This window comes from Saccostrea echinata, unplaced genomic scaffold (assembly GCF_033153115.1).
Source record: "Saccostrea echinata isolate AGI-Se365-2 ecotype Australia unplaced genomic scaffold, CSIRO_AGI_Sech_v1 ptg000044l, whole genome shotgun sequence".
In the NCBI taxonomy this organism is placed as follows: Eukaryota; Metazoa; Mollusca; class Bivalvia; order Ostreida; family Ostreidae; genus Saccostrea; species Saccostrea echinata.
Genome location: NW_026889793.1, coordinates 749,189 through 773,505, shown reverse-complemented (window position 1 = coordinate 773,505; position 24,317 = coordinate 749,189). Strand labels below are relative to the sequence as shown.

At 33.5% G+C, this 24,317-nt stretch overlaps 1 protein-coding gene across 3 annotated transcripts in view; it reads right to left on the bottom strand.

The window, feature by feature from the left end:
• LOC133201508 (synaptotagmin-7-like) overlaps positions 1-24,317 on the bottom strand; it is a 95,039-nt gene that overhangs the window by 37,300 nt on the left and 33,422 nt on the right. For 2 of the 3 annotated variants that reach the window (XM_061337304.1, XM_061337306.1), the window contains one exon: positions 2,777-2,800. The exons of the other annotated variant lie outside the window; for it this stretch is intronic. In XM_061337304.1, the coding sequence (XP_061193288.1) occupies positions 2,777-2,800 (24 nt within the window). The remainder of the gene's footprint in view (positions 1-2,776; positions 2,801-24,317) is intronic. 3 annotated transcript variants of the gene reach the window in all.

Here is a 24,317-nt window from a genome sequence, read left to right as displayed (position 1 = left end):
AAAAAACCTTGTGGGAAGATAAATCAATTTATCGAAAGTAAGTTGTCAATATTTGTTTATTTCCATCATACGTCCCACGTCGGTGGAGAACAAAGAAACTAACCCAAACAATGAATTCTAATTTTCGACCCCGGCGAAGATAAAAATGTTAATGGCTATCGCCTACGAACATCTCTTAGATTTCTATCATTGGCTTAAAAATTAACATTTCTCCAAAAATTATTAAATATCAAATTTCCTTTGACCTTTAAAATCAAAACCATGCCTGCTATGGCTTACGACAGATAGGTTTGTTTTACAGGAAGTCAAATAAAGTTCCTTTTCGAATATTTCTATGATAACCAAACATTTTAAGTCTTTGCTTATTTGGTCAGAATCGCAATATTTGGTCTGAGCAGATTGAATGCATTATATATCCTTTCTATTAATTTATTTGCTTTATGACCGGATTCCATATACAAGACAGGCTAATTGACAGATAGGATAATTGAGTCAATAACCTTGAAGTACTTGACCTTTTTCCCTCTTTCTCTCCTAGGTAAAATGCAAGCAAATCGATACGCAGGATATTCAATGTTTTGAAGTTGGATATGGAATTCATTCCAAGAGTTTTAGATATTTGTACTTGTGCGAAGCACGAATTTTGAATTTGATTTTTCTTACAACATTTTCTTTCATTTTTCTCATTGCCTCTGTCGTCATAGAGGAAAGAAATTCAAGCGGTTGAGATTACACAGCTAAGTGATTGTGGGATTAAAACGTAAACATGGATGTCAACAACATATGGGAAACTTTGGCATTTTTGTCTGTCAGGATGGTTCATTTACTGTATCTTATGACTGGCCACGGAGTATTTTTTAAAACTCTCTCCGTGAAGGGAAGGAAAATCTCGAGTTTTACCGCACTTCTGATATTCTTTCACACTGTGACAAAATACTGTATGTGTACTTAAAAAACAGGCTTCATATTTTAGCAGCTTTGGCGCGGATAACGATGCGCTAATTCATGAATACCGCTAATAAATCATTCATTAATACAATACATAGCACGGACATGTGTGGCGCTAATTTATGATTACGCCAACAACTCCATACCCCTTGATTGCACTAAATTTTGAATACACCAATTTAGGTACACGTACAATAATAATTTGATATTCTATCACACTGTGACAAAATATAACATTTATTCAATGAATAGAGGATATTGAATGTTTTGTAGTTTTCCCGATCAGCCTTTCCACTGTCGTTCTTAACAACAAAGATGCCAAAGTTCACATTTCAATGTCTACTTTGAAGTATATGTTTTGTCCATATCGAAAGCTTGTGTTCTATAGAACCTGAAAAGTGCTGCTAGAATTGTGTGGTTTACACAAATTGATGAAAATTTTTCGATTGTATGTATAAAATGTAAAATAAAAAAAAAACTGGAATAATTATTTCTGTGACAGGAGAGTAGGATTCAAGCAGCACTTTTCATGGCCCAAAGATGTTTTTGCATAATGATTTTTACAAACAGAATAAAATTATCCCTGGGAAGTGTTTTTTTTTTTTTTGGGGGGGGGGGGGTCATTTTTTCATTAAGGTACATTTTTCTATTTATAGACGTCACATGATGACGTCGTAGTGTCGAGTGCCTCTTTTAGCCGTCCATACAATGGATAATGATAGTAAATGTTTTATCCGAGGATTTTCTGATTTCTCATGGTTACATTTTACAAAAAAAGTTCAATTTGCCGCATAATAACAACCTGGATGTTGCCTTTAAATTAACATACCTGTGTAGTTGCATATGGAATTTATTTCACGAGTAAAACAGAATTTTTTTTTATATTTTCACGAGTGGGAAGCACTATTATAATTATTATTATCATCATCCATATTTAATTACAAAACATTGAATCATTTTCTTGTATTCTCCATTCGCCTCTGTCTGTTCGACACAGTATCATAGGCTGTGAGGTCATACTTGAGCGGTTCAGACGTCATAGCTAAGCGATTGTGAGATTTAAAACATTGTTAACATGAATTTAACAACAATTTGGAGAAACTTTGGCAGGTTAAGTCTCTGTCAGGATGGTTTATTTACTCTCTTTATAACAGACCAGGAAAATTCTTTTACACCTCTTTCACAAAACTTCGTGAAGAGAATGAAAATTAAGCGTTCTGCCGCATTTCTGACATTATTTCGTACTGTGACAAAATATCACTTTGATATTCCTTCACACTGTAATAAAATATCACTTTTATTACAGTATTTTACTTTTTAAAATGTAATGTAAATTACAGTATTTAAATGTTAAAAATAAATAAAATTATGGCCTTGAATATAGTCAGAGATGCAAGTATCTTTGGGTTAATATCCGTACATTCAGAATTTTTTCATCCTAATATGACGCATAGAAGAAGCAATCTAATCAAGATTTTTTAATCGTTTTACTTTAATACTTGTACTTCTAATCAGTGGTTATTAAGCGCCTTACCCAAAAGTAACATTCAACAAAAATACATTGCTTCCCAATCAAGCATGCAGGCAGGAAAGAAATTACACAAAACTGAAAATAATATCAAAACAAGGTAGGAGACGTGACATGAAGAATTGGAGTCCAGCCTACAGAACTAAATGAACAAAAGACGTAGCAAATTAAGTTGATTCATCACTTATTTCACATTGGTTTGGATCTCGAACCAATTATAGCATACCACAGCACAGACACTAATACAGAGGTGGACACTGACATACATGCGTATACAGGGGAGATAACTACAATGTTTACCTGTCTAGTAGTCCGTTCAGAATACTGAAATAAAAGAGTGAAAACGTGAGTAACATTACACAAGCAGGACCAATGTGATGATCTAGCAGCAAACCAGAGAAAATATTTGTAAAACGAAACTTTTTTGGTATCATCTAACTAAAATTTGTGATTTCAACATAAAGTTTTGGTGATACCATAGGGTGTTTACATTGGGTCTGTTTCATGACCTTAAAACGGGTATACTAGTATTTTAAGTATTTTAAACAACCAGTTGATTCATTCTAAATCTTAGGAATTTGACGACTGACTGAAATGCGTTTCTTGTGGAAAACAATGCATAAATTCATGAGTTTAAGGCAACTGTCGCTTATCGTGAATGTCTCTCAGGTGTTGCAACGCAGAAAGAAGAAGTATCTATTTTGCAAATGTTCACCAGACTGTTAATTAATAATTAATCTGGTATTCATTTGATGCAACTGTTATCTAAGAAGGATCTATTTAGGATCTATATCTCCCGCAAAGTTGTTTAAAATTGAATTAGAGGCATACTCTTAAAAATATTGATTCTAACTTTACAGACAATTTGATTCCTTATGAGAACATTAACTATACATAGGAAGTATATGAAAACTGGTCTTTAACATGATGTTTTATTTACACAGTGAAGTCTGGAATCACTGCCGCTCAATCCAATCTCGGTACACTGTGACCTTGAGAGGTAAAGAACGCCAACATGCACTGGATCGATTTAAGGAAGAAACAAGCTATCAACAGTGAAAGGGAGAAAAGAGAAGAGCGATAAAGTAGTCGTACTGGGTTGTCTCTCTTAAGCTTGATTCTCAGTTACCAACACTAAATCTATATACATGTACGTATATATAATACAGACAAAACTTTGTAGCTCCTCCAGTCCTTTCACTCAGACTGGTTTAACATTGTTTTACTACGTTATACACTAGGAGTGCTTCTTCATTACGGCTTAAGCTTGTAAATACATACATATACATGTACTGGAAACGTACATAAATGAGCGCAAACAAAATTAAGTGTAATATCCCTCTGAACTGATTAGCGCAATTGTAATTAGCGCAGCTTTGTCTTGGATTGATTGATTGTTTGTTGTTTAACGTCCCTCTCGAGAATTTTTCACTCATATGGAGACGCCACCACTTGTCGGTGGAGAGCTGCAAATTTTGTCCTATACTCGGCACTTACGGCCATTGAGCAGTGAGGAATCTTTTTCGTGCTAGCACCTACTGCGACACGGGACCTCGGTTTATACGGTCTCATCCATATACCGGTCTCCACGTCCCACAGTGGGATTCGAACCCGCGACGTAAGGATCAACACCTTACGCTCTAACCACTACGCCACGCGGACGACGCTTTGTCTTGGACATGTATTAGTTTTGGTCATTTAGGAGCATGTGCATGAAATAGCTGCCATAGAAGCAGCACAAAAGGCATTGAAATATGATTTCACTAAAATAAGTATATTAACAGTATATAACAAACCTCTGGTCATGGTTTTAAGAAAAAAACAGATAGTAATATTATGGACCCGCTTTTTAGGACACGCAAAATATCTTTTATGTTTAAGACCTGAATAGGCAAAACTTAAACTGCATTACTGCGCATAATGAATTTCAAGAATGACAAAATTAGTTTCTATGCACAAACATCTTAATTTAACTTTTGGTTAAGCATCATTAAATATAACATTATTAATATGTGTTTACATATAAAAGTGATAAATTTAGTTTTTGTTTGGTTTTTGTTTAACGTCCCTCTCGAGAATTTAACACTCATATGGAGGCGTATTTAGTAATCATGGTGGTTTCATACGCTTAAAGTCTTCAATCCCTTTTTTGAAATCCACAAAATTGTTCATAAAATATTACTTAATGCAATTGTTTACATATCTGCTTTTCTGCAAGGCACTCTCTTTTCGCTTCCGTTCCATCAATATACAGTAACGGTAATTTTTAAAATTAAGAATATGACAATCCCTCCAAAAACGAACTAGCCAAAAAAAAAAAAAAAAAAAAAAAAAAAAAAAAAAAAAAAAACTTGTGTCAAGTTGTACCATAAAGGGACATTGAAACTCCTTATAATACATAACTCTACTACGTTTCAGAAATATTACATAAATAAGCTTAGCGACGACGCAGTTTTATTCCAAAAGCGTACTCGAAATAGATTAAAAGACTCGTCAAATTTCCGTCAGGGATTTAGTTTGAAAAAGGATGCATGTTTAATCAAACCACCTCAGTAGACCTAAGATTTTCATCATTGCTTGACTTTTTTGGGGGAAGTTGGGTCTAGATATTTACGCACATTATTTCTACACACATATATTCAGTTGACTTTTTTTTCAGCATATGGCATGAAAAAGGCCCGATGGTATTTTCTCAACCTTTCTCAACGTATTGAAATTACGAAATAATAATCAAGTTCTACAGCTCAGTTTTAATGAAAAATCTTGATCTGACAAATATATTGTACACAGTTAAAATTGTATTATAACAAATATATACACAATTGAAACTGCAACATGTTTACTACTTTATTATATTATTAATAATGAATTAACTTGGTGGATGTACTTGTTCGATTTACAACAATTGTTAAGGACATACACAACGTATTTTACCTAGCTACTGATAATTTTTCAAGATATTCTTAATTTAAAATTATAGTGCCATCAAGTAAATTATTCTTTTTTATATAACATGAAAAAACACACATGTATGTTTATTTGCATGTTTGATTTATATACCAAAATTCAAGAAACATATATTTATCACAGATTTGACACATATTGAACATATGTCAAAATGTGCTTTAGTTAATAGTTCAGCATGAAAAAACAGTTGACCATAGATAATCAACGTATGTTGCTTGCAATGTCTAATAAGTTGACTAAATGATTGATTGCTGAATTGGACGATTTTCGTATTGAGAATCCAAAAACTGAATAGTCATCACAAACATAACGTATCAAAGCAACTAGAGACAAGTCTTAAACAATGTAAACAAAACAAATCTATATATTTGCAAGTCTTTCTTACTCAGGAATACATATGTATTTCAAAATTGAATGTTAAAGTTAAATCAAAAATGAAACTACACACAGTATAGTTCAAATTTAATATTCATATTCCTTTGAATGTTTGATATTATAAAGTTAATCGTCTTTGATGTATTCCCGAAATTCTTCTGGGGACATATCAATACAAACCAACATTTAGGAAATTCTTCTGGGGACATATCAATACAAACCATCATTTGGGAAATGAAAACCAACGTGCGATAGTGGGCATGATTTGTTTCGAGGATGTAATTTGTGGCAAGGGAATTTGTGATATTGTGGCGATTATTGCACTTCAAGAACCAGATCCCCCAATTAAAACCAAATTTCCAGAAAAGCAACCCTATAATAAAAGAAAGGAAAATCACCAGGATCCTCTTGTCGTCAGAATCAATTTCAACTGTCATGGCCGATATAAATTGATTTCGAAACTATGTTTTATACCAGCTGCTGAAATAGCTGAGGCAAAACAGAAAGAGACATGTACTTTTTTGAAGTAAGATTTTATAAAGTATTTTATTTTATGTCTAATGTTACATGTACATATTAGAACTGCTAACAGTCTTCAAACAAATGTGTGTGCACAAAGCAAAAGGCTTAGGTAGTTCATTTCTGATCCATATTATTTAAACTATTGTCCTTTCTGACATATTTTTTAAAAGCACAGCATTGTCATGCAATAGGAAGGGAGAATTAGATACATGTAGAATGTGCTTTGGTACATTATGTATTTATTCGTTTCTATAAAAGAATTCACACAAGACGTGAACTTACGACGCAGACCATCTCGAAGTATGTGCAAGCTCAAGAGTGCCCAAAAGGATAGTGAAATACAACATAAAATGAACAATAGCACAATCTGCCAGAAAATCTCATTTCATCGCATCATCCTAATCTTAATTATACGTGATAAAACAAACTTGTATGAGACCTCTTAACAAGCAAGTCCAAAACTTAATTCTTCACTGACCGCCACAGTAGCTCAGTCGGTAGAGAGGTCGTCTGTGATTGAAAGGCCGTTGGTTCCAGCCCCAGTCGCGACAGACCAAATTAGGTAGCAACTGTTACTTCGCCAATCGCTCGGCACTTTGAAGTGAAAAAAGATGTCCCGTCTCACTGTAGGAGATGACCCGATAAAGATCTCTCACTGTTCATGGCCCTGAGTGCGGAGTATATGTCTAAAATTAAAGCCCTTCACCGGTACATGCTGACGTCTTTATATGAGTACACAATGCTCGAATGGGACGTAAAACAACATACAATCGATCAATTAGTCATTGTTCACATACGTGTTAGTAATTAATGTACTTCCTTCTTTACGAAATACCACCTTGATATGACCCTTATCAAAGTTTTAATATTCGTATATTTCAAGGAAAATTTCAAAATTCAAGTATAACAATTTTTTTGTACGAACAACACTTCTTGGGCGAATCTGGTCAAAACATTGGATAGCAATAGATAACACGAATGCCTCACTTATTTAAAGAATGATCTATTTTGAAATTGTTTCATACAGCATTATATCTCCTCTTTGCCAGTGTAGGAATAAACTATAAGATTACATAATCACGCAGACATCGCCTACCCTAGCCAATTTTTAAGAATAAAATTGCGTAAATGCACATTGTCAACGCAGTAAAATGGTTATATGTATGTAATAAATGAACATGCAATAGATGTTTGAGACATTTTTTCATGTTATCAAATTATATAATATGAATGCATATAATTTGACCATGGCGAAGTCATTAACACACCGATAAAAAACTTTAAGTGATGAAAGCTTATTCAGCACACAAACACTTCAATCAGACCCCGACCCAATAATCCAATTACCAGAGTAATATTGCCGATTTGAAAACAAATATTAAAACACATTTCCGTTAGAAAAGGCTTAAATTATAATATTTTTTGCTACATTTGTAAGAATATTCGATCAAGAATGCATGAAATAAAGTGACCAAATATTTGTTACATAATTTTTTGAAATTTGATCAGAAAAACAAGTTTGCAATTGTAAATGCCATTAATGGTTGTCTGTATCTAGTTGGAATCTCTTGGGAAATATCAATATGGACCATTTTCAATAAATGGGTTTCTGTGTTTTCTGACCTCGTGTTTACGTCACGCTTCAATGATTCGGTAGACAGTGAGTCACTATTTGTCAAACATTTTACCATGATCTAAAGCGTCCTTGTATTTGTACTATACTTGCTTCGACTTAAGGTTCATAAACCCTCTGCTTACTCATATAAAAATTGCTTTTAATCATGCTTTTCGAAAAGAAATTTGTTTTATAAGTAAAATACAATTAAAGCATTGCTTGCGAGACAAATTTGAACATTTTGACATGAACATTTTAACATTACAAATTTATAAAGGGATAATACATACTTATGTCATTAATAGTTATCTCTCTTATCAGAGTATCCATGAATCTTAAAATGAACCTAAAAAATGTTGAAAATAGGAAATGAAATGTCGTGTAAGCAATTCTCTCTCTCTTTCTCTGTCCTACATGTCCTTCTTAAAAAGAACTATCCCCACTCGCAGCTGACATTAAAACTGGTTAACTGAAGCTGCTACATGCAAAACCTAATAATACTTAAGTACACGACAGTGTTTTAAAAAAAAATTCCAAGTTTCTACTGGAAAAGCGGTGTGTTCATGTCCTATATTTAAAATAGGCCAAGGAATCAGTTATCAAACATACAAAAAGGTTCGTTTAACAGCTACATGTATTACATAACTTACAGATTAACAAGAAATGCATGTGCACTACTTGTATGTTACATTAACTGGATGTATATTTTTAATATTCAATTTAATCAGATAAGTGTCCGAGACACCGATTGGTGGCCATACAAAGCAATTCGTGAGAAGAATTTCTATGCTGCTGGGAGGCGTATTTTCTCCCAGGCGACAGAGTTAGGTAAGGCTCGCTATAGATACAGATACACATAGCTTCTATTATATTATAAAAATGATACAAAATGTAAGTCAAATCCAGCATCCGAAATGAGTTTTGAGATTGTTCGTCACTTGATGCATCATCCATGCAAGTTTGGTTCAGATAGGCCTTATAGTTACTTGGAAATGAGATCTGCTCTAAAACTTTAACCTGGTCACTCAAACGGAAAATTTAGGTCAGATCCAGCATCCCAAGCAAGTCCAGTAGTGTGCATCCTTAGATGTATCATCCATGCAAGTTTGGTCAATATAGGGCTTTTAGTGACTTGGAAATGACATCTGCTCCAAAAACCTTAACCTGGTCACTCATCCAGGAAAATATAGGTCAGATTCAGCATCCGAAGCAAGTCCAGTAGTGTGCATCCTTAGATGTATCATCCATGCAAGTTTGGTCAATATAGGGCTTTTAGTGACTTGGAAATGACATCTGCTCCAAAAACCTTAACCTGGTCACTCATCCGGAAAATATAGGACAGATCCAGCATCCGAAGCAAGTCCAGTAGTGTGCATCCTTAGATGAATCATCCATGCAAGTTTGGTCAATATAGGGCCAATAGTTACCAGGTTCTTGGAAATGAGACCTATTCCAAAAACTTTAGCCTAGTCACTCATCCAGAAAATGTAGGTCAGATCCAGCATCCGAAGCAAGTTCAGTAGTGTGGATCCTTAGATGTATCATCCATGCAAGTTTGTTCAATATAGGGCTTATGTTACTTGGAAATGAGACCTGCTCCAAAAACTTTAACCTGCTCCAAAAACATTTAACTGGTCATTCTTTCGATGAAATTGCAGCATCCGAAACCTTGACTGGTACAATGAAACACACTAGAAGCATCCTCCATGTATCTCTGACTAAAATAGGCCATAGAAGTACTTTGACGTCGACACCGAGGGTATTACATAAGCTCCCCCAACTTCGTTGAGGTGAGCTAAAAAATGATCGGATTTGTAAGATTCACAGTCGCTTTAGAATCCAGAACGCTTTTTTAAAGAATTCCTTCTAAAGGAAGAGAAAGAAAATATTGCTTATCAAATATATGGCTACATGTACTTCAGAGAGTTGCCCAAAACTTATAAAAAAAACTCGAAACAGAGTTGAAGGAATTAACTTCACATATACCTAAACGATTTAGCTTTTTTCATTGCAACCCATAAAGAAGATGGGCGAACAAGGCGAGCGCTATGCCTATAGTGCAACAAACATGAAAGTAAAAATTAGATCTCAATAATAACAAAATTTTTTTTTTGATATTTTACTAAAATTAAAGTATACTTTATGTAAAATCTCCACGAATTGCAAAAATTTCACTAAGATTGAAATTATTTGTCTATGAAATAACATACACACACTACAGAGGGCAAAAATTATCATTTTCTCATACTATAACACAATTTTTGATATGGGTGGGTCTTCGCTCCATATTTTTCAAAGTTTATCCTCAAAATTTGCGAAAAAATATACATTTTGTTGTCAACAAAAACATGGAGCAAAGACCCACTATACCTTAAAAATACACTTCTATGACACAACATTTGGTCAAGGGTCATATCACAAACATGATTTAAATGCCACAATTCATCAGGAGTTGTGTAGTGTAGTGGTTATGGCGTTAGTCTCAAAGGAAAATGATACTCAGGATTTTTATTGCTAGGGTTCAATCCCCTCAAAAACCTTACTATTTTTAAATAACAGAATAATTTTTGCTGAGAAAATTTTCCTCAGAAAAGTTTTATCATCATTTCATCAATTTCAATAATGAGAACTTTCTGCGCGCCTTGTTCACCCATCTCCTTTTACTTCGAAAATGTGTTTCAGTTAAAGGAGAAGACTATGTTCTAGATCTACTTTTTTTCTTACAATGACAAGTTCCGTTGCAAGAAAAAAGAGGATGTCACCTACTAATCTGTCCCAATATAAAATCGTTGTAAATGTTTATAAAGCACTCTGAATGCAGAAATTTGAAGCAGGCAGCTCCACCTCGCATTACCCAATTCCCCCAGATGTCTCCAGTTGAATCAATAAAAAATGACCAATTTTGAAAAATATACATCTGTTAAGCATGTCAAAAGGACAGGTTACACAGACTATGGTTACAACGAGGTATCACCGTATCTGAAAACTTCAGATGTGGTCAAGCACTGCACTTACAGAGAACAAAATAAACTCCCTTTATCCGGAACTTACTTTAAGTATCAACTGGCATGATTGTTTTCCCCCCTTTCCTTCTAACAGTTCTTAGACTAATTACTCTACTGGATAAATATACGGAAAAAATACCGATTAAATTAAAGAAACCCCTCTTGACTAACTGAAGGAAGTAATCAATTGAGCAGTACAAGGAAGAAATCAAAACCAATAAGCGTGGAGTGAAAGTGTCTGCTTACTTCTTAATTACTGAGTTTTAACCATTTCCTTAACAATAAAGTCTCAGTTTTATCCACGATCTCATGTATGCCTACATATGTATTTTTTATGATTAACTCTGCATCGTTACTAGCAATAAAAAGGCATTTCTTTTTTTTTTATCTCGAAAAATCTTCTGCTTATATTACCAAGCAAACAAAGACAAACGTATGTTTAAATAACAAAACAAAAACAAAGAAACAAAACAACAACTAAAACAGCAATTAAGTAAAAAAAACAAAAACAAAAAAACAAAACAAAACAAAGCAAACAAAAAACAAAAACAAAAAAAAAAAAACGAAACATACAGTCATCAACTAAAAAAACGAATAAAAACTTAAATTCCTTGAAAAACAGAAAACAACATGAACATGAATATGTTTGAATGTATTCTATACAAAATCTGTAGAAAGGTTGATTGAATGTTGTTTTACGTCCCGTTCGAGAATGTTTCACTCATCTAGAGGCGTCACCATATACCGGTGAAGGGCTTCAAATTTAGACCTTTACTCAGCACTCAGAGCCACTGAGCAGTGAGGGTTCTTTATTGTGACAACGCCTGCCGCGACACAGGGCCTCTGTTTTTAAGGTGTCATCCGCAAGACCCGCAACTTTCACTTCAAAGTGCCGAGCGCTTGGCGAAGAAAATACCTTTCTTTTATCGACTTAGGTCAGTCGCGGCCGTCATTCGAACACACGACCTTCCGACTGAGCTACACGTGACGGGGGATACATATATCTCTCTCTAAAATGTAAATATTTTAATATAATTGCATGCATTACTTCGACAGACTTTCAAAAGAATTTGTAATATACATGTAGCTAGGAGTCATAGGAATAGAGTTAAAATAAGCCACAAAAACTTGACATGATAAAAAATCTAACAACATTTAACACTCAACGCAAAAATGTAACCCGCTTAAGCAGAGAAAGTTTCCCCCGAGTTTTACACCAACTAAATAAAATTATAGATTTCTTTACGCTTTCGATGAAAGCAAATCTCATTACCAATTACAAAGCAAGTATGCGAAAGAACGTTGGTATCTAGTCATAGTCAATGATCCGAACACGGATAAAAGAGAGGATTTCTCAATGCCGTACAAGAAGTGTGAATCGGTTTGATAATTATTATGCATTATGCCTGTTCTTTTAAGTATTTTCTAAGCAAACGAATGTTCTTAAGATTTTTTTTTCTAGCTGTGGATGTTTTCTATTCAGTTAAAGTTGAAATAGCAATTGAACTGCTTCAATTTTTCTTATGATTCACATTTGTCAAAGTCTGAATGAAAGCCAGTTAGATTTACAGATAATTAAATTACCAGTGTAAGAACAAAAGAAAAATTAAAAGATACGGAAACACATTTGGTAATTCATTATTAACTTATTGGTGCTATGCTGCTCTTAAGAAAAAGATTCGAATTTTGATTCTTTATATCATATTCAAATGTAGAATCTTGACCCCTCTTGTAAACAAATCCTTAAATTTTCCCTAATTAAGGCCATAACTGGAACAAAACTCAATAGATATAAGAATACTTGCTTTGATCTAATATACAGGTAGTCCTTACCGGTTTTTAGAAGAGAATATATAATGGTTTACTTCTATGTATTTATTGTTAAGAACGCCCCCTACCTCTCCCCTTCTGGTCTCAGGGGCCATGATTTAAACAAAATTGAGTAAAAAAAAAATATAACAAAGCTTTTTCTTGAAATAATTGCCTTTTTCGGCCCAGTGATTTTAAAATTTTTTAAATGGCCCCATCATATTATTTATCTTCCCTTAGTGGTAGGCTTATTCGTACCCTTGAAAAAACAAAAATGAATACCTTTTCTAATTGCATGTGTCATAATTGAATCTCGAAAATGGCCCCTGATTCCAGAGAAGTCGAAAGTGTGACGGTAAGCAGACCTACGGACAGACGGATAGAAGAACGACCTAAATAAGTGAAGTTCACTTCAGCTTGCCTCATATAAGCCAAAAATTACCATATATAGCTCAAAAAACTTTTTAACCAACTTTTAAACCTAACATACTTTTTTGAACACAAATGAACATTTTGAGAAAAAAATGTATTCCTACTATGCAAAAAATTTGACGGAGCAATTCTATTGTAATTTTTTTTATTATTTTCTTGATTGATATTTATTCAACTATTTAGAAGGTCTTCTTTATACTACTCTGAATGTTTTAAACTGTGTGTCAAACGGGGCTCTTTCCCAGACAACTGGATTGCGTATGAGAGGTTCTCTTGTGCTTATCAGGACATATGAAAAAAAAAAACATTTTGTGTGTGAAGTGTGCTTGTTCAGTATTTTCCAGAAAATGATTTGTAATTATTTATCATGTAGTTCCGCAAAATAAAAGAAAAAAATAAGTCAAAATCTTTTATAGTGTACTGAAATGTTGTACAAGTCAAAAATGCACAGCAGAAATATTTTTCGCTTTTGCATCACAAAAGTTCTGTTATCCGCCAATTCAGAGATAAAGTTGACAATTAATTGAATTCTTGCAGGTAATAAAAAACTTGATTCAAGTTTGTCATGATCCTTGGGCCTAATTTAAATAAAAGAAAAATACATTTTGGGTCAAATTAAGAAGACAACGCATAACTCAAAGCATGCAAACCACTTACAAATTAAAAAATGTGTGGAAGACAATCTAGAGAGAACGGTGCTCATGATATTTTTAATTGCATTTAGGCAAAAAGGAGAGCAAGTTCCAGCATGCAACAGACCAATCTTGAATATAAAACTATAATCAGACTAACAAAATTTATCATACATTTTGAGTTCATCTTTGTTTATATAACTAGTTGCAATATTCTTGTTTCCAAAATGTGCATTTAATTAGTTCACAAACGAATGTAGTGCTTCTTTGAGCTGCATATACAATTGAAAGGAATGTTTCATTCAACGTGTGCCTTTTTGCGTTGCTAACCTTTCGAGGATACAAACATTGTATAACAGGAACATGGTCTTTCTATATAAAAATGTTTTGAAACAGTTTTGCCATGGGTGGTGATTGTATACAAGATAGAGTTTGAAGTTCAAAAAGATTCTTTACAGAGTATTTTTTTTCCAAAGTGAAATTAACCTTTCAGAAACGATTTTCTAAGGAAAGTTCAATCACGTCCTTGAAATCCCTACAATTATTTGTAATCTCCCTAGGGCCTTGTAAATGGAAATAGTGTCTGTAAATTCGAAAGATTTTTTAATTGATTGGCTTATTCCGATATCATTTGTAAAGCAATTACTGAGAAAAATCCATATTTAAAAAAAAAAAAAAAAAAAAAAAAAAAAAACAAGAATGAGATTTATCGAACGCTGAATCTCATTGATGATATTCTGACTAACATCGCAGGCTTCAGTGTTCTTGTAAGCCGACCAGTGGACAACAGACATATTGATTTACAACCAACTCCTGAGACACTTCCTCCTGTTCATTAAATTGAGATGGATTACTATGATCTTTTTAAGGTCCTCAATTGGTTCAATTATCCAGAATTTCTAATGAACAGATTAAATTTCATATGTAAGAGATCGCTCTTAAGTAATATTTTCCGTCTACAAAGGCTTTGTAGAACCAGTAGAACTATTATACAGTTATTTAACCTCTGTTCAGTCAATAAACCTGACTATTTCTTCCCGAGAAGTTGGGAACAGAGCGTGTTCTATTGCCCGAGGCCAGCGGCTTAGGGCAAAAGAATACATTAAGTCATTCCAAACACCAAGAAAACATTTTCTGGTGTAGACTATTGACTGATCAGTCATTCAATTACTGTTTTAAAACTTATAATACACTGCGTATATGGGCACTGCCGGTCCAATAGATTGTCGGTCCGAAATTGTCCAACTACTGACCAGTAACCCTACAGACATCCGGTCTGAAATTTACCAACTATTGACCGGTGGTCAAATAGAATGCTAAATAATTCAACTGAATGTACATTTGTACTAACAATATGACATAGACAAAATTACTTATTATTTTAAAAAAAGCAACAGTCGCCCGCGTGGCGCAGTGGTTGGAGCGTCTGCTCTAGAGTCGCGGAGTAAGGAGTTGATCCTTAAGTCGCGGGTTCGAATTCAACTGCGGGACGTGGAGACTGGTCCTGCAGATGAGACCATATAAACCGTGGTCCCGTGTAGCAGTAGTGCTGGCAGGAAAAAAAATCCCTCACTGCTCAATGGCCCTGAGTGTCGAGTATAGGTGAAAATTTGTAGCCCTCCACCGGCAAGTAGTGGCGTCTCCATATGAGTGAAAAATCTTGAGAGGGACGTTAAAGAACAAATAATCAATCAATCAATAAAATAGCATGGTGCATTAGGTAGACAATACACATGTTCATTAGATAAGAATAACACTTACAGTATCTTTAATCCTTCTTTGAGATGGGGGTACTGGTGTTCATATGATGTAATTATTGAAATTAGGTGTCATTCTGTAGGACCCCTTCAACAAAGACGTAGAGGGGGTACATGTAGGAGTGACCCCCCTTCCAAAAAAATAAATAAATGAGCTTACCCATATAAAGAACATTAACCATCTGATTAATACGTAGATATTTTGGCAGTCGGGTTAACTTTATGATCCAAAAGATACAAAACAAAGAATAGTCGTCATCACATTTTTTTTTTATTTTAATGGACAATTTCTTTTTTTCACATAATCAAGGCCCTGCTCTTTTAAGGAATTATTGCGCATAGATTAAAAAAAAAAGAAATCCGAAACAAGGTCTATACATGTACATTGTCAGATTTTATTGGTGAAATAACGACAGGAACGTATATACGTAAAAATACTGCACAATTTAAAATTAGATTTTATTTATACATACTACATATGCAGTTTTATTTTTATGTTCGGTGTAGTTTCAATCGGTTGCTTCCGCAAAGGAATTAAGTTTACTGAGCAACTATCTTTCACAGTAAAAAAAAAATAAATTTCAAAGAAATGAAAACCATTCTTAAAAAAAAAATCAGCAAGGATTAATTTGTTTTAAAAACATAGAAGTAATCAAAAGCGAAAGCCGACCTCTCCAAAGAAAAATCAATAACATACGAAAACATGCCTATATTTGATCAGTATATGATCTTCAAGATATCAATTAATTATACATCAAATTTCCATCCGTGCTGTGATGTATGTACATCGGACAGGAATACCCTGTCATTAACATCAATATACATTGATCTCTTTTTGGAATCGGAATATCGCTTACAAGCGGCAACATGTTCGCCTTGCCGGTTTTTCTTGCTCACACTGACAAATCTTTTTTTGAATACCGACAAAACATATTAAACGTACGTTTAAAGTTTAATTTTTCTTTTCCAAATTTTAGCAATAGCTCCCTAAAAAGTGATTCTAAAAATACATGTAGTACAGAGGAAAAGGAAAAAAATGGAGAATTTTGAACATCATAAGAAAATCTACAAATTCTTATTATCATAAGAATGTGTCATAAGCATTTACGACTGATATAAGTCAAACAAGCTTAAGTTTACTCGTTTTCCAATCAATGCATCCATTTTTTGTGTGGTAGCAACTGTCCTTAAGATAAGTTTACACTATATAATTATAATGGAAGGCAAAGATTTAGCACAATCAAAGAAACCCAGAAGAATATGAGAAAATGGAAAAAAAATCGTTTATCCGATGGAAGAGAGTGTCAGTCCTCTGATGCCTCTGTACATATCAATCTCAAAAATGATAAATAAAAGAACTTTTATTTACGAATAAAGTAAACAAAAACATTCCACAAATTTACTCATAAGGTGCATTTTCACAACATTGACAAAGTGGTAATTTTTCAAACTTAAAAGCATCATATCACCTTGTTAATAAATATTCTATTTTCGCATTTGAAATGCTAAGCGCTTTTGAAATGCTAAGATGTCTGATATATATACCTTTTAGGAAAGTAACATTTCCCTCAATTAAAGGAACGCCAGTTTCTTAAAACACGTATCTATATATATATGTACATGTACAAAATTATTAAATGTACTGATACAAAACGAAACAGGGTTAAGTGAAAAGACCCTACGATCTAAAAACAATCCCGCATTATTGATTGCCTCTCCAAAAGTGTGAGTTTTTCTCTTGATTTTCTTTCCCACTTTACACAAACTCCCCTAATTTCTCCTTGCTTACTCTAAGTCAATTGATGTAACTTGCACTAAGAAACAATAAAAATAAAGGTTTCTGGGTCAAGGAAACTAAATGGAATCCACGAGGAATCTCAAATTTATATTCTACAAGGTTTATTTGGCACGGAAACTACTTCGCTTTAATTCCCTGACATTTCCCTTACCATGAAAATCAGTTTTTCAAGCCACCAGTTAGTTTTCCATCATAACAAACCTGACTTCACGGGTTTCCATAGGTCGGGAAACAAGGAATTTGAGTGTCGTAGTTTCGTGTCAAGGAAACTTCAAGGATTCTCCGGGTTTCACAGGAAATGAAACTAAACTGTTTTGAAACTCCAGATTCCGTGGTTTCCATGAGTTTAGAAACAGCAGGGAAGCGGAAATGCTTCAGGGACAGCTTTTCTCTTAAAACAAATGTTTTCAGGAATTTTTTTTTCACATTATGGATGGTCGCCCGCGTGGCGCAGTGGTTAGAGCGTTCGCTCTAGAGTCGCGGAGTAAGGAGTTGATCCTTACGTCGCGGGTTCGAATCCAACTGTGGGATATGGAGACCGGTCCTTCGATGAGACCGTATAAACCGAGGTTCCGTGTCCAGTAGGTGCTGGCAGGAAAAAGATCCCTCACTGCTCAATGGCCCTGAGTGCCGAGTTTAGGTCCAAATTTGTACCTCTTCACCGGCAAGTGGTGGCGTCTCTATATGAGTGAAAAATTCTCGAGAGGGACGTTAAACAATAAACAAAAACAAACAAACACATTATGGATGTCCCTGTGACGGAAACTTGTTGGAATAAAAATGTGTCACTGTGCTATAAGGTTTTTTTTTTAATTCTTGCTTTGCTGATAGTATATGTCTTACAGCAGGAAAAAAATATAAATCAGTTTAAGACAGAGAAATATAAATAAAGTGAACAAAACGTTCCCCACTTTTACTCATGAGGTGTATTTTCTTTACATTGACAAAGTGAGTATTTTTCAAACTTAAATGCTTCATGTTACCTTGTTCGCTTTTGAAACTCTTAGATGTTTGATATTCTTTTTTTACTTGTATATTCACATATTATTTCAAAAGAATCTGGGGGGATAAGACGAGCCATGTGCCCATGCCCATTTTTCGGCTATGCAAGAACATTTATTGGAAAAAATTTCTCAATTGTTCAAATTTACTTGAGCATTTTAATGTTTACCGTAGTTTTCAAAATGATATTTATATTCTAAACAAGCTAAACAGTTGACTTTCATTTACTGTCACAAATGTCTAACATGGGTAAGGACTTCTATTAATTAATCTGCATATTGAGTGTTTACACTTATTGTGGAGATATTATAAAAATGTTAACATCGTATATAATGATAATGGTGATCTAGAAGCGCTTTTATTTAAAATAAATAAAACGGGAATAAAAGTATTCAAATATCTATTATAATTTTTATCCGGCATTTTAAATAATTTACTGTAAATAAGTTCATTATTACATAGATATATTTTATTTTCAGTGAAAAATATGTTATTCCTATAAACATTTTTTATAAAGTAAAACAAAATTAAAACTAAAAAATTCAAAAAAAAAAAAAAAAAAAAAAAAAAAAAAAAAAAAAAAAAAATCAGAGCATGACTCGAACACTTTCCTCAATAAACGTCCCTTTAAAGAGCTCATCGCTAACCACTAGACCACGGAGTCACACTAACATTTCCATTTAAATAGCATACAGTTCTCTATATTTAGCAAGCGTTTTTGGACTTAGAATTTTTTAAGACCACGGTGAAAATTTAAGTAAGTTAACTTAATTTTTTATGTAGAGTGGGTCTTCATACCAAATTTTTGCAAGTGTAAAAAGCAACATCTTTCCATTGCCTTTCATTAATAGTTCTCAAAAAAATGGTACGATGACCCACTCTATTTAAAAAATGTAGTTATATCATCCAATTTATGTCAGTTTCTGTGAAAATTGAGCGTGATGTCATTTTGTTGTGTTAATCAGAATCATTTTCGCTGTTACAGTATTCAGGTTTTGTCAAATTTATATGCAAATGGTAATAAGCATTACATTAATTCAACAAAAAGTGAAATTTTTGTAAAATGAATTTATTGATTTTTTATCGATCGTTATGTAGGCATATGGCTCGGCTTATCCCCCCAGTTTCTTTTACATCACTGTTATCGAACTTCAGAGATTTGAATCTTTGAAATCTCAGAATAGTTCTAAAGTAAAGTTTCATAGTAAGTCAAAGTATCAAAGTATTTACTATAGAAAACTATAGCTAACAAAGTAAATTTTGGTTAGGGATACTCATAGCATGTTAATGAGTAAAGGTGGTAGACATAAATATCATATGCAGGTACACTGTAATAGTGATTATGGAATAATACTACATAAACAAGGAAAAGTTGACGATAGAAAAACTGAAGTAATATCGTCTGTTATACGTTGGTCCTTATCGACCAATTGCCCAAATGGGATATAATAGCCCTTTGGGATATAATATCCCAAACAGGATATCAATTTACAGTGCAAAAATGTATGAGAACTTTCATTTTTGCTATCAATATTATAAATCTGCATAAATGTGCATTTAAAGCAATAACTTTTGCAGGCATGTTTTTTTTTTCTATAACACTACAGTTTATGACAGTAATCCCTAAGAAATTTAGGATCTTCCTGGGGCTCAGTCTCCTTACAGTGGGGACATAAAAAATGGTTTACACAAGTTGCTGCCTTAAAGTATAATTATGATGCGAATTCACGAAATTTATAGCTAAAAATTTTTTTTCTTGCACTATCATTTTTAATCCCATTTGTGATGTTATATCCTAAACGAGTTGTTTTTCCCAATTGATCCCAACTTGTTAAAGGTCAATTCTATTTTGCACTTAATAAGAAGCTCACCGAAAAATACGTTTTATGTAAAGGTAAGACAGTTTTTCGAAAGGCATTCTTTCAAAAATTACAAAAACATTATAAATTCTGTTGGGCAAAAATCAATGATCCATTTCTTTTATCAAAGTTTTCCCCCTTTTTATGTAAACAAAATGAAACAGAAATCAACTGTGGGTGAATAGTATCGATAATTTCGTCTACATTTCAAATGAATAATATTACAACTGTAGCATTATATTAGATCTAGTGTATTATTTTATATCATATTTATTAAAACATATTATATTAATCATAGAAGGAAGGACTATCGGGTAAACCTTACATCAAAAGCTTTCAAAAAAGTTTTAAGAGTGTCTCTATAGAAATTAAACAAAAAAAAGTAATTTTTAATGAGTGCTTCTAAACCATTAGGAAGACCTTCCATCATTTTGTAACTAAGGACCTGTTTTCTTATCAAAGAACTAGATCCAATAAATTCAAAATACGTCACTACAGGAAAACATATTGTGATTGATTGATTGTATGTTGTTTTACGTTCGAGAAATTTTCAATCATATAGAGACGTCACCATATACCGGTGAAGGGCTTCAAATTTAGACCTTTACTCGGCACTCAGGGCCATTGAGCAGTGAGGGTTCTTTACCGTGCCAACGCCTACCCTGACACGGGGCCTCGGTTTTTAAGGTCTCATCCGAAGGACCCACAACTTTCACTTCAAAATGCCGAGCGTTTGGCGAAGGAACAGTTGCTACCTATTTTTTATCGAGTCTGGTCAGTCGTGGGCGTCATTCGAACACACGACCATCCGATCACGGAGCGAGCGTACTACCGACTGAGCTACCGTGACGGTTAAAACATGTTGTTTAATATTACTTATATTGAAAAGGGAAACAACAGATAATATAAATGTTACATGGAAATATTTCCTATCTTTAAAATTAAAAATAATTTTTTTAAGATTTACTAATTTAAAAAAAAAAAAAAACACTTCGAGCTCCAAGGATAAACTTTTGGTTAATAATCAACTGGTTGATATATTCCCAATATGAACGCCTTGCAAAAAGAATCCCCCTCTTCCTTAATCAATCATAGCTTTCTGTCATATGTATCAACAGGGCAAGGATAAGCATAGCAAAAAGCCAATTTGTTGGTTTTTCTCCTCGTGAATTATCAGCTCTTAGCCACAGGGTTGCGTGAAACATGGACATTACTGTATACGCCAGTCTAATTTGTTCTGAGTTTGGTTGCCATCCATCAGGCTCCCTTATACTGTTAGAAAAGGAACAAGCTGAGAGCCTAGCGTTAATATCTACCATCTGGCAAAGGCAATTCTTACAGTATAATACATGTAGCTGTTGCAGCGATTTCTATCTCCATTTTTCATGCATATCTTGATTTTTGTATTGAAAATCGAACTGTATTAATTTGTTACATATCTTTAATCTTTCTGGCCTACAACTAAGTACAATCAACAAAATATAAATATGGAGGAAGAACTCAATATTATAATTTTTTTCTTTTTATCTTTTTTCTGAATTGAAAGCTGAAAGAAATTTTACAATAACTTATATTTAGTCAATTAAAGTTTCTTATTTCAACAATAAGTTATATTTAGTTAATTAAACGTTCTTGTTTCTACAGTAAATTATATTTAGTCAATCAAACTTTCTTCATTCTATACTGAACGATTTGTATGTGTTAAAGGAGTAAAAAATAATAATCCTCTCGAATAACATTTTTGTGATTAACCCATTACCTGACACTATAGTCTTCGCTTTACACATAATTATCTGTGAAATTATAGTCTTGGACATCGATTCTCCTCGTATCATCACCGTCTCCAATAACTCCCTGGGTAAAATGACGGTCAACGGCATCAGAAATTATAATCAGAGGTGTCCTAGTGTATAATCATCAACTTAAGCATGATCCCAGGAGTCGTAATGTAGCTACTAATGATTAAGTCCTTGTTAAGTCATATTTTAATCATATATACTAAAGAAAAAGGAGTTGCACCAAAGGTCAATGTCACAAAAATCATATTAAATTGAAATTTATCTTTTACTTATTATCGTATTAATACAGAAATTACCACCTAGATGAACTGTCAGTGTAAGATAATGAGCTCGTGCAACTTTCCTAATCTATTTTGTTTTGTAGAAGTGTACATGTAAATATTTAGTCGAATGAATTGCATAATTGGAAATTTTATCACCACCCTGATTTAATGCAGAGCGCAAACATTTTGAAATGTTTTTACTATACTATTAACCATTTGCTATATTTCTGAAGTACTTTTTTCCGTCACCCTTGTGGCGCAGTGGTTAGAACATTTGCTCTACAGTCGCAGCATAACGAGTTGATCCTTACGTCGCGGGTTCGAATCCACTGTGAAACATGGAGATTGGTCCTCCGGATGAGACCGTATATACCGAGGCCTTGTGTCGCAGTATATGCTGACACGAAAAGGATCCCTCACTGCCCAAAGGTCGTAAGTGCCGAGTACAGGTCTAAATTTGCAGCCCTCCATCTGCAAGTGTTGGTGTCTCAACACGAGTGAAAATTCTCGAAAGAGACGTTAAACAAACAATCAATTTTTTTCCAAAGATGCTTCTGGACATTCGACATACTATCGAAAAAAAAAACAAAAACAAAATTAAATTGTCAATGTGAGACCTGTTTCAATTACAATCATGCATGGAGCTCATCCTAAAAATATGCTATCCTTCGTGACTCCAGAATCTCAAGCGCATCTTTAATAAATACCTGTCATATGTCCTTGTCACGGACTTCTGGAACTAACATTTTATAATCCTCTTAACATTCAGGACTCGGAGAAAAGAGACATCGAAACGATAGTCGCTTTAAGTATGATTAAAAGGGCTGGGACACAGATTTGAAGTTCATAATTTTTAAAATTTCCAATACAATATCATGACTTATACGTTGCTAGAACATTTCACATCGAAATATATTAAAAGTGTGTTTAGAAACCTTTTTTTTTATCTTGAAATTATTATAACTACGAATTTCGGGACGTGGTTGATTGACACATTCTTGCAGTTTCACAAAGTAAACTTTATCCATGATACTTTAAAAAAGTAGAAATTTTGCTGAGTTTTAATGAAAATATGAAAACTATAATCCAGAAAATTCAGAGTAGAAATGCGAGATAGCAAAACCAACTCACCAGTATTGTCAATCCGTGCTTAGTGATGTGTGCAGACTTAACAATTTGAACACATCCTGTAAACCGTTAACATTAACAATAATAGAGCTCGTGCTCTGTTTACATACACAAATGTTTGACGTGATTTTTTGAAGAATGCCGTTGTTATTGAATTCTTAGAATATCCATTTAAGTTCAAATCATTAAACTTCAGTTTATTTTTTAAAAAAATAAACATTTAAAATTGTAAACAATGCAACTGTGTCTAGGCCCCTTTAAGGCTGACAAGTTTTGAATAAATGTGCTCGTTTCCAAAGACAACATTGATAGTTTAGTTCTATGCAAAAAGATAGAATTGATGTTCTTGAAAATAACAATGCGCTGATGGTAGTCAATTTCACAAAATATGTTTGCATAGAGGTTTGTTTTCCAGTGATGCAGTTCCATCAACCATCAGGATAAAATCTACTCAATTACAGATATATCAAAGAGAATGTTCAATAACCAAGGCCTCAGTATTAACAACTTGAATTTTGGATGTCCTTGCACGGACTTTAAACTTCGCACAAGAAAACAATAATGACTTCGTTATTTTTACTCGTATGCTGGATCATTACTGTTTAAATATCTTTAACAATAAATAGTTGACTTTTATGAGGCAATTGTATTCTTTGACAACTACTTAATTTCATTTAATGACTCCCATTTCCATAATGGCCATGCCTTCACAATTAAAACAAATAAATCAATCTATTTGTCTCCAACTGCATCAAAAAATCCGTTAATTTTCCACTTAATGTTAGAAAATCAGAAAATCGATCTGAACAAGTCCCAGGACAATAAAAGTTTGGAAATGCTTAGGTTAAATCAAAGAGGCCGATTAGTATGAAAACCTC